This window comes from Octopus bimaculoides, chromosome 16, assembly GCF_046866305.1.
Source record: "Octopus bimaculoides isolate indiv1 chromosome 16, ASM4686630v1, whole genome shotgun sequence".
Classification (NCBI taxonomy): domain Eukaryota; kingdom Metazoa; phylum Mollusca; class Cephalopoda; order Octopoda; family Octopodidae; genus Octopus; species Octopus bimaculoides.
The window spans coordinates 49,252,912-49,265,383 of NC_142943.1; the positions used below are offsets into that span (position 1 = coordinate 49,252,912).

General features: G+C 39.7%; 1 protein-coding gene across 1 annotated transcript in view; it reads right to left on the reverse strand.

Moving 5' to 3' along the window:
* Positions 1–2,558: 2,558 nt before the first annotated feature.
* Positions 2,559–12,472, reverse strand: part of LOC128249689 (protein GVQW3-like) — a 17,795-nt gene continuing 7,881 nt past the window's right edge. The window contains exon 2 of the mRNA XM_052974041.2: positions 2,559–3,201. Within this exon, the coding sequence (XP_052830001.1) occupies positions 2,698–3,180 (483 nt within the window). The 5' untranslated portion in view covers positions 3,181–3,201 and the 3' untranslated portion in view covers positions 2,559–2,697. The remainder of the gene's footprint in view (positions 3,202–12,472) is intronic.

Here is a 12,472-nt window from a genome sequence, read left to right on the forward strand (position 1 = left end):
TTCCATGCAGTCTCCAAATCCTCATTTCACTCAAAAGGAATCAATCAGTTTGAGGTCATAGTAGAAGATATCCAAATTCCATGAAGGAGGCACCAAACTGAAACCATGTGTTTTGTGATGCAAACTTCTTAGCAATACAGTTATGCTTGTGCTTGATCTTCTAAAACTGCCTTGCTAAAAATTATAATTACTTCTATATACTGCTTTAATTAAGGACCTTGTTAAAATGGTAAGCTGGCAGAATCATTAGCACACTAAACAAAATGCATGGTGGCATTTATTCCATCTTTACACTCTTAGTTCAAATTCTGCTGAGGTCAGCTTTGCTTTTAATTCTTTCAGGGTTTATGAATGAGTACCAGTTGATTACTGGGGTTGATGTAATCAACTAGCTCTCTTCCCCAAATTTCAAGCCTTGTGCCTATAGCAGCAAAGATTATTTAGGGACGTTATGTCAGCAATGAAAACAGACATAAAATGATGATGAAGATGATGATGATGTTCAATTTCATCAAACTGATTCCAGTATTTCAAATTTTCGTCCAAAAATTTTCAAAAAGAGAAAAAAGGTAATTTTGATGTAGTTTTGCAAATTTAAGATCCTTAATTAGTTTATCTATGGTATCGCATTTTCTCATTAAATTTGTAACTAAATTAGAATGACCATTTCAAGGAATTTGAAGGAAAAAAAAGGCTGTCGTTAGTTCTTATTAATTTCCTTGTAGAGTGTTATCAAAAAGCACTTCATACATGTTACATTTTCCACAAGAACGAAGATTGGACAAGTGTTAATTCCTAGAATAAAAGGCAATCCTTCGGTATTAGTACACTACGTCATTCACCCACACAACCTTTCCTCATAAATAAAGAGGCTTGGCTGAAAAGAAGGGTGAATGACGTTGTCTCCTCACACCGATACTCGGTAGACCAATATAGAAGGATCGCCGAATAAAGATTTGTGATTTGAATAGATATATATCTCCCAATCAACAACCGTTCTATAATGGTAAAGATATATCTATAAAGATAATTCAATAAATACTTTTACTTCATCCATCCGCTCACTGTTTTGTTACTAAGCCTGATTGACCGGGGCACGTAAAAATAGGGTATTTTAGACACGTGTACCATCAAACGTTCGGAGTAGGGTTTGAAAACTTCACCAATGAGTCATGGGATATATAAGCAATTAATTCACTTGGTCATCACAATTTTTTAAGTTATACCCAGAAGGCCCTTGTCTCCAGTTGCGTTTAATGACGCTACTATTAGCGAGTCCCGTCTTCATCACGAGGCCTTTTAGGAGATAATAGGTTTATATTGTAAAACAGGGAATTATAAGCGAAGCGATGGAATTCCATTAACAAAGAGACATACAGACGGCAAGTGATTAAAGAAAAAGAAGGAAAAGCTTTAAAAACATATTAAAAAAAAAAACTATAACCAAAAGTGCCGGATTAAAGAATGGTCGTACAATGAAGACCAAAGTAAGAGGGCTAAGATACAAAGGATTTAAAAAGAAAAACGAAACCAAAAAAAACTTCAAAGTGTGTGTGTGTGCGTGAAGACGTCACGAAAATAATTCTCTATCCAGAAGAAGAAGAAGAATGAAAAAGAAATTTGATAAAAATATGGAAAAACAATCGCAGTTTGGTTATTCTAATTTGAGTGTAAGAAAACAAGATTTATTTTACGAGATGTTCTTAGGTACAAAAATTAACTTTATTGCTTAATATTCATCCATAAAAGTGAAACTATAAATACATCATGATAAAGTTCAGAGAGATATGTGTATGTGTGCGTGTGTGTGTGTGTGTGTGAGAGAGAGAGAGAGAGAGAGAGAGAGAGAGAGAGAGAGAGAGAAAAGAAAAGAGAACGGGTTTTGAAAATGAAAATTGTCAGATGATATGAAGAGGTGTCTAATTTCTGAATAATTGATTGGAAGGTAACAGGTAATATTATGTTCCTGCAACCCGCTTTTCTATGAGCAATCACCGACAACAATTGCTTCTGTGTATAAGTTATCAATAAATGGCAATCTCATTAATACCATGCATTCGTTGCTTATCTCTCTCCTTTGTTTGTTTGTAAGCTTGCGTGCGTACAGACACACACACTAGACATATACAACACATATATATATATATGTGTATGCGTGTGTGTATTATATATACATGTATGTATGTATGTATGTATAGTGGTGTAGTTACAAAAACGGATATTGAAACTTAATCTGGGGAGGTGGTGAATGACGGCCGTTGAAAACGAAGTCAATCGAAGTAGACGGAAAAAGAAATTATAGTTACATACATACACGTGTGTGTATAATAGAGAAACGCCAATGCCACCGCAATTTATTTATGACTATTTGAGATCGGTTCCTGAAATAGGTGTGTGTGTGTTTCGATATCTTAAGGTCGCTGTTAATGATTTTGCTAGTTTAGAAACGTATAAAGCACCAATCAAGGTGCATTGATTGCTTCTCGGAGGCGTTTCGGTAGCTGAGAATAATACAGCCCTGTCACGGTGTGACCCTTTTCAAGGTAATCGATCAGCAAGACACCTTGAGAATCCCCAAAAAACGGACGTCATGACCTTGCCAGCTGAAGGAATGACCCTGGCCTTCTTTGGGGTAGGAGAAGATGTGTGCTTCCACTGCTTTGATTGTTCTTTGGTTTCAGGCTGGTAGTGATGGACCTAACTTTCGTCCGTAGTAATGAAACGAGCAAGAAACTTCTCTTCATCAGCTTCAAACAGTTCCAGATTGCTCGTGGACAAAGTGCACCTGGTGCGTTTCTGTTCAGGAGCCAAAAGGCGAGGGACCCACCTTGCAGAAACCTTTGAGAAACCAAGTTCTTTTGTCACAATGTTGTCTGCTCTTTCAGTTGAGATGCCCAGTCTCTCGGCTATCTGACAACATGATATTCGGCGATCTTGCATTTTCATGCCAAGAGCAAGGTCAAGGTTGTCCTTCGTGGTTGCAGTTGGAGGTCTCCCTGGCCTTGGATCATCTTCCACACTCTCCCTGCTATGCTTGAATTCATTTACCCAGCGTTTACCTGTTGCATATGAAGGAGCATTGTCTGTTAAGGTTCTCACCATATCTTCATGGATTTCTGATGGAGTCATGCCTTTCAAATGAAGGTACTTTATGACAGCATGATACTCAGTTTTCTCCATTTTCCTTGTAAATTCGAAAATCTGCAACAAAAAAAATTAAAATATCAGAATCATGAAAATGAGCAAGAATACTCCGAAAAGACTGTACTTACCAGAAAAAATTGTTTCAACTATATAGCAGCACCGATTCTAGGTTAGGCTCAAAACTTTTCAGATACCCCTCGTATATATATATATATATATATATATATATATATATATATATATTCCATACATACTAGCAGAGAATCCGGCGTTGCATGGGATTAAAATGGCATCGTTTGTATATAATATATTACAGTTATGTTGGAACAGGTGATATGGGAAAGAGCAGCTTTGACAACAAAACATTTGTGGAGTAAATGCTGGGTTCATTCGACTAAGCAACATGCTATGTGTCCGTTTGGAGTATTTCAGGCCCTAACCTGTGATGGAAAATTGGTAGTGGGGTTTATGTGATTTTTGAACGCACCAAAAAGCTTTCAGTAGATATACTCTCGTTTGCAGCAGTCAGTGCTGTCTCTAACACGACCCATCGTCTGAAATTTTAACACCTCCTTCGGGTTCGTTGTCCTACATCACTTATAAAGTAAATTTGGAGGAACTGTTGTTGTTCATTTGTGGGTAACAAGGAACCAATGAAGTGATAGACTTGCCCTTGAACTTTGACGTCGGCGTAAATTCATGTTTATCTATCTTCTTAGATGCACCAAACGATGTCATTTGAAATGCAGAGTTGTATTGTCTGATATTGTTGTGCCTTCTAGAAAACCCATAAGAGGTTGAGAAGGAGCTAGTAGTGCTGGCAATGTTATCTGACCGCCTGAGCAGCACATACCATTTGAAAATTTTAAAGCTCTACAGAAACAATAGTTTGTGTTTAGCACATCAATTTGGATAGAGTTATCATTTTTATAAGAATGGGATGGATCATATCTGAAAACAGCTTCAGAAGTTGTGAAGAGAACATTAAGATAAAATTTTGCGAGCCCAGACAAAGTTGTTGAGAGACAGGAGAATGCTTGAGATTCTTGCACTAACCTGGCACCACCACAATCTCTGAAGATCCCATTTTACGTTTTTTCTTTTCTTTGTATCCTAATCTTTCAATCTTCGAGTATTTGCCTAATCCAGCGTTTTTCAAATTTGTGTGTCCCAACCTTTCAGCGGGTCGTGAAAGAAATGAAATTGGTCGCGACAAAAAAAAAAAAAAAAAAAGGAAAAAAACAACGCAACTGGGTGCAAAGTGTAGAATATGAACCAGCGTTTTTCAGACTGTGGGTCCCGACCCTTCAGTGGGTCACGACAAAACAGCTTGAAAAACGTTGGCCTAATCTTCCATGTAAGTGCTTCAAACTTTGACAGAAGGCCAATAATTTTATGGGAGAAGGTTATTCGATTTCATTGACCTTTGTTCTTGATTGGTAATTTATTTCATTGACCCCCCCCCCCCAAGGATAAAAGGCAAAGTTTGCCTCAGTGGGATTTGAACTCGAAACGTGGAAGAGCCAGAAGAAATACCCCTAAGCATTTAGTCTGTGTGTGTGAACGATTCAGCCAACTCACCGTCTTTATACAATAAAAAAGGTTTGATAATACTCTTGTAATCTTAAAGTTTGATAATTCTCTTGTAATCTGTCGGGCCTTGTGCCTTGAGTAGAAAAGAATGCTCTTGTAATCTTGTCTTTATCTGATTTTAGCATTTCTTTTTGAAATTCCATCTAATCTAGAAGCCTGTCTGTTTTTTTTTTAATTGCTCATTAGCTGTAGTTATTTAATGAAATATCTCTCAACATATACATTCATATAGATTCACTCCCAGCTCTTCTTGTAGTTCAGAAATTATTAGAGAAATTCCATTAAATTCCTTTTTCATGACTCTACGAAAACGATTGCAAAGTCTCAAAACAAATATTTTGTTGTTGGTTCTTCACAGTTTACTTAAAAAAAACAAAAACCAACCAAAATGTAGTTACACATTGCTGCAAAAGAGCCACTTTTTCTTGTCGTGCAGTTCAGTTTTTCATGACTTGAGCCATGAGACTGTTCGTTCAACTTGGTCTCAAAACTTTTTGAACTAAAGTTTCGTCTTGCGCAAGCAAAATGTAAAACTCTAAACGAACTTTAGATGAGCTCAATTATATTTGGGACATATTTGGACCTGAAATAGTTTTTTCCTTGCAATTTGCCGTGGAGAACAAATTCTTGCTTTAGGTGAAAAGGTGTAAGAACACCATAGTCAGCTCAGAACGCCTTTTATAAACTGATAAAAGCATGTCTAGCTTCTGAGCTGTCTTCAGTATAGCTGTAATCTATAATATAAATTGAAGTCATCATCATCATCATCATCGTTTAACGTCCGCTTTCCATGCTAGCATGGGTTGGACGATTTGACTGAGGACTGGTGAAACCGGATGGCAACACCAGGCTCCAGTCTGATTTGGCAGAGTTTCTACAGCTGGATGCCCTTCCTAACGCCAACCACTCAGAGAGTGTAGTGGGTGCTTTTACGTGTCACCCGCACGAAAACGGCCACGCTCGAAATGGTGTCTTTTATGTGCCACCCGCACAAGCCAGTCCAGGGGCACTGGCAACGATCTCGCTCGAAAATCCTACAGGAGCCAGTCAGGCGGTACTGGCAACGGCCACGCTCAAAATGGTGCATCTCATGTGCCACCCGCACAAGAACCAGTCCAGGGGCACTGGCAACGATCTTACTTGGCTTGCCGGGTCTTCTCACGCACAGCCCATTTCCAAAGGTCTCGGTCCGTAGTCATCGCCTCGGTGAGGCCCAATGTACGAAGGTCTTGCCTCACCACCTCAGCCCAGGTCTTCCTGGGCCTACCTCTTCCACGGGTTCCCTCAACTGTTAGGGTGTGGCACTTTTTCACGCAGCTATAATATAAATTGAACATGGGCGACCGTTGTATTCTTTCTTGTCTCGAGGTTCCCGGCCAAACGGCTAGGTGGATTCGCATGAAAAATGGTGCACATGTGGAGACGGATGCATAGATTAAAACGCGAGGGGATGCAAATTACTTCCTGGAAAGTTCCGAGCAGGGGAAATTATTTCCTGGAAAGTTCAGGGGGGAATTACTTTGTGAAAAGTTCCAAGGAAGGGGAGAAGGGGGAAGAATTATTCCCTGAAAAGTTCTGAGGACGAGCTTCTTCCTGGAAAGCCACCATGGATGGTACTTCATGGAAAGTTCCGAGGATGGGCAGGAAATACTACCTAGAAAGATCCAAGGAAGGGGAGTTCCTGAAAAGTTCAGAGGACCTCCTGGAAAGTTCCGAGGATGGGATTCTGGAAAGTCCTGGGAAGTTAAAATCGCTAAATCTGAGCTTGCAAAATACTTAGCAGGGACAAATATTGTGAGAGTCTCTATTTATGCTTGAAACCAAAAAGATGTTGAAATGATATCTTACATTATTCGATATCACATTTCCTAGTCAGGTAACGCGATTGAAATTCTTTTCCTTTCTTTTATATTTTCATTCTTTTACTGGTTACAGTGAATGGACATGCCATGCTGGAGCACACCCTACATGAATTTAGTCAATCATTTCGACTGCAGTTCTTATTTTTAAAATTCTGGTTATCATTTCATCACTCACTTTTTGTCGAACCTCTAATTTACAGGACTTAAACTGACATACACACACTAGCGTAGCTGGGATCAGGGGCGGCACTTTTAAAGGGGTGGTACTTTTGGGTCTGCTGTAGGCAATATATGGGGTTTTTTGTGGGGTCCGGGGGGCGGCAAACGGAAGGGCCGCTCTGGACTGCACACACTCTAGCTATGCTAGTGCATACACCTTCACACGCACCCATAACTGACGGGCTTCAGTATAATTTCTGTCTACTAAATATTTCTCACAAAGCATTGGTCGACCCAATACTTTAACAGAAGCCATTTGCACAAGGTGCCACGCAGTGGGACCAAACCTAGGAGAGACAGCAGATATCTTGATTGATGGAAGCTCGTTCTATCTATCTATCTATCTATCTATCTATCTATCTATCTATCTGTCTGTCTGTCTGTCTGTCTGTCTGTGTGCGTGTCTTTATACTTGTGTTTGTCTCCCTTCCCACCGCCGCTGGACAACCGGTGTGGGTTTGTCTACGTCCCCATAACTTAGCGGTTTGGCGAAAGGAACGATAAAACTAATAGCAGATTTTAAAAATTACTCCCGGAGGTCACTCTGTTTGATTAAAACCCTTCAAGGCTGTGCCCCAGCATGGCCGCAGTCCAATGACTGAAAGTGTTTATTTAACGTAACTAAAGGAATTTTATGACTTAGTCTAAGCTCAGTACCAAAATGCTATTACGTCACGGTAATATCAGATTTTTGTCAATGCTGCCAACAATTAAAGAAATTCTTCACATTCTTGTTGTCTTGGAATCTTTTACTTCGGAAAACACAGTCTGGGATTTGTAGGACAGTTGTCTTTCTCTTTTCTTGTTTTTTTTTAAAGATATTTTTGAGAAATGTATTTCAGGGATTGTTGTGTGGTTAAGAAGCTCACTTTGCAAGGTCGTATTTCAGGTTCAATGCCACTGCGCGGCACCTTGGACAAGTGTCTTTAATTAAACTCCCTCGCCGAGATCAATGTCGTGTGAGTCAATTTGGTAGACAAAAACTGTGCGGAACATATGCACACACACACACACACATCCGGTTTCTGTAGAGTATATATATTCCCCACCGCTAGCGGACCGTCGCCACCGGTGTAAATACCTGCAATAGGCGTAGGAGTGGCTGTGTGGTAAGTAGCTTGCATACCAACCACATGGTTCTGGGTTCAGTCCCACTGCGTGGCACCTTGGGCAAGTGTCTTCTACTATAGCCTCAGGCCGACCAAAGCCTTGTGAGTGGATTTGGTAGACGGAAACTGAAAGAAGCCCGTCGTATATATGTATATATATATATGTATGTGTGTGTGTATATGTTTGTGTTATGTTTCCCTCGGACTGACTCGCAGAGATAACATAACGAGTTAAACAATTTAATTATTACATTTATTGTTCAATTACATACAAAGAACGCACTCACCCAATGTTCGTTATGAATAAACAAAAGTCATGTCCGCCATATATTTATCAATGACATTTTACTACGACAGTCCCACAAGACAACAACAATGAAACAATGAACTCAGACGAACCACATGACACACGGAACGTCAGACGAATCACATATCTAACAGTCCATATAACACCTCCCCACTGAAATTGATGCTACACAAGAAGTATCAACAGCAAAGTCTCTCTTGGGTTTTACGGGTTCTCTTGGACCGTCTTGGGTTGTCTGGTCCATACTCTGGAACGGGTAACATGGTCTTGGGTCTGGTTTGTCTTTGTGTTAGTGGCACAGTTTCCGAGATCTCCATCGGGTGATCTGTTGCAAATTCAAATACAGTGTTTTCTGCATCACCAGGTTCATTGTCTTCCTCAGTTGTGTACCGCGGTCGCAGCTGTTCCCAGTGTCGTCTCCACATCGGGCCATGAGGTACACACACACACACACACACACATCCGGTTTCTGCAGAGTATATATATTCCCCACCGCTAGCGGACCGTCGCCACTGGTGTAAATACCTGCAATAGGCGTAGGAGTGGCTGTGTGGTAAGTAGCTTGCATACCAACCACATGGTTCTGGGTTCAGTCCCACTGCGTGGCACCTTGGGCAAGTGTCTTCTACTATAGCCTCAGGCCGACCAAAGCCTTGTGAGTGGATTTGGTAGACGGAAACTGAAAGAAGCCCGTCGTATATATGTATATATATATATGTATGTGTGTGTGTATATGTTTGTGTGTCTGTGTTTGTCCGCCCAACATCGCTTGACAACCGATGGTGGTGTGTTTACGTCCCCGTAACTTAGCGGTTCGGCAAAAGAGACCGATAGAATAAGTACTAGGCTTACAAAGAATAAGTCCTGGGGTCGATTTGATTCGACTAAAGGCGGTGCTCCAGCATGGCCGCAGTCAAATGACTGAAACAAATAAAAGAGTAAAAGAATAATGGGACCTCATTTGCCTCTGGTTATGGCACCAGTGTTTGGAAAAACTTGTGTCTGTGAGCAAACATTTTCAATAATGAAGTATGTGAAGTCAACACATCGAACGAGGTTGACTGATGCACATTTGAAAGCAATTCTCTTGGTTGGATGCAGCAATTCCAAAGCAAATGTTGATCATATCTTAAAAGCTAAACACCAGTTTCAAAAATCTCATTACCTTTGTAAGATTTGGGTATGTATGCACTGGGTGTCATATAACTATCTTATTGCTAACGTCGCCTTCTTTGATAACATTCTGGTAAATAAATATGCTGGTTGTCTTTATTTTTTTGTGTATTCACTGTGTTGTATTGAACAAAATGGTTGTGTGGTCCGTGTTCGTCATTCTCTCAGTTATCTGGTATGCCGTGCAAAAAGTTTGGTGATTCCTGGTTTAGTCGAACAAATCGATTCTAGTAACCTATCTTTTGCTTTACTTATTCTGTCGGACTCTTTTTGCCGAACTGATAAGTTACGGGGACATGCACAAACCAATACCGGTTGTCAAGGGGGTGGGTAATGAGTAAAAAACAAACACAAAAGCGCTCGCACGCACACACACATATATACATGGCAGGCTTCTTTCAGTTTCTGTGTTTCAAATCCACTTACGTTTTGATGGGCCCATGGCTATAGTAGAAGACACTTGCCCAAGTTTCTATGCAGTGGGACTGAACCCAGAATCATGTGGTTGGGAGACAAAAATTTCTTAGCACACAGCCAAGCCTTCGTTGTGAATTTGTATTTCAATAAGCAAAAACCTTGCTGAGAATATTTGAAGAAAATGGTGAAAGTATTGTAAAAGTGAAGAAAGATTTGAAAAGTTTCCAAAAAAAAAAAAAAAATGTCTCTGATTGGTTCCTGTATGAAGTCCCTTGGTTTTGATCTTTACTCATATTGGCCCCGGTTTTATCTCTGAAAATTATAACCCTAATTGAGAAACTGTCAGTAACGTAGCTGATGAGAAAGGTCCGCCCCGAGCGATGTTTTTAGGAGGTGCGTAGGTTAGTGGGTATGAGTCAGTGTTGACTTGTGGGTCTCCAAGCTGGGGGTGACAGATCTAACGGCTGCCCTGGCGGCTCACTCTAACTACGTCACTGGAAACTGCATTATATAAATTATCATTTTATGAGTCGTATAGTGTGTTTATAAAGCTTTATAAGTTTATTTAATTACATTTATTTAATTACATTTATTTAATTACATTTATTTAATTACATTTAATTAGTTCGTATACAAGAAATCTGATGATATCGTATGCAAGGTGTATAGTGTGTGCTTATAAAACTACCTATGATATTATTTGTTTAATTACGTTATCTAGTAATTATTAGAAATTTGATATTTTCCTGTAATTTTTTTTCTTTACAAAATTGTGACTTTATTTCCATTCACCATGATGTCAATCCAAACGTAGATGAAATGACTGAGTTAACTACGGAGAAATTAAAAAAAGGTACATGATAGTTAAATGCGGAAAAGCATTTAGTCATTTAGCCACGCATTCTTCCGTTTTTACCATTCCATTTATTATTAAAGACGACGTTTCTCCACCTCCATCAATTATTTGGCAGAATAAGAGGAGGAAGGATTTTGCTTGTATGATTGCAGCTGGTCACGTGACTACGTAGGATCTCTGTTTACCCCATGTGATATTGCTGTTGTTTAACCTTCATTGAACTGACTTGTAATTAAAGGTATTCCAACCATGACCATTACAACTTTTTTTTTTAACGATATTTGAAACTAATTTATCTATTCTGTCCTTCCCTTTTGTACGAAGTGTGGTTTAAAAGAGGTTTGGCTATTGTTTCTAGCAGGCCGAGGGACACGAAGACTGCCTTATTAGAATGTTAATTGCTTCTCTGTCAGGACTGGTCCCAGGGTGGTTGGTGCTCCGAGCAAATTAAATTTTGGTGCCTCTTTTATCTTTTACTTGTTTCAGTCATTGGACTGCGGCCACGCTGGAGCCATGCCTTGAAGAATCGATCCCAGTCCTTATTTTTCAAAGTCTGGTACTTATTCTATCAGTCTCTCTTTACCGAACCGTCCACTTACGAGGACGTAAACAAACCAACACCAGAGTTAGAGGATAAACACAAAGTCACACGTGTGTGTGCATGTGTGTATTTTATATATATATATATATATATATATATATATATATATATATATATATATATATCGTTTGTAGAAATACATATATCCAGGGGAGAGGCACACTTTAAGATATAGAGCAGATAATATTATAATGGGGGTTGGTTTATGGGGTGACCCTGGGTTTCTCGTTCATAAGGGGTTTAGCCTATTTGGGGTCTGAAGATACCTGCAAGATACCTGTTTCCATATCTCTGTCTCATTATAACCTTTGATCACCTGACACGAAGTCACCTCCTCCAATGCCTCCTCCCCACCTCAAAGGATTTTTGTCTTACAACTTACTCAGTGACCCTGCCAATGCTGATGCCATGTACAAAGCATCCAGTTCACACTGTAAAATGGTTGGCATCTGGAAGGGCATCCAGCTGGGAAAACCATATCAAAACCAACCTTGCCTGAGCTGGTGCTATGTAGGAAGCACTAAGCCCACTCTGTGGAGTGGTTGGCGTTAGGGAGGGCATCTAGCCGTAAAAACCATGCTAAAACTCATTTTTGCCATCTGAATGGACTGGAGCAATGTGAAATAAAGACTCTTGCTCAAGGACACAATGCCTCACCAGGAATTGAACTCACAACTTACAATTGTGAGCTGAGTACCCAACCTCTTAGCGAAGGTGGAGATATTGTTTTCAGTCGTATTTGTTTGTTTGTTTGTCAGTGGACAATATATCTCAAAAACCGCTTAATGGATTCGGATGAAACTTTCAGGAATGTTTGGCCTTGTGACTGGCACAAACTGATTAAATTTTGGGATCAATTTGGTGTCGGACAAGGATTCTGGATTATTTTTCCATTTTTTTTTACTTAATTTTTGAGAGCGATTGGGTTCATTTTTGGTATTCTCGTTTGTGAGAGCAGTTGAGTTTATTTCAGATATTCCCTTTTTAAAAATCATCTCCGGTTAATCATTCATAGGACATTGGTGTTGCCTTGGTCAAGGTTTGCACTCTCTGAGTGCTCTTGTTGTGTTTTGTTATGTGTATGATCCCTCAGTACATCGATTAAGTCATGCATGAAACTGACCTGTGGGGAGAGAAGGGTCAGGGAACTGCTACTCTGTATGATAACTTGACCTATTAGAAATAGCAGCT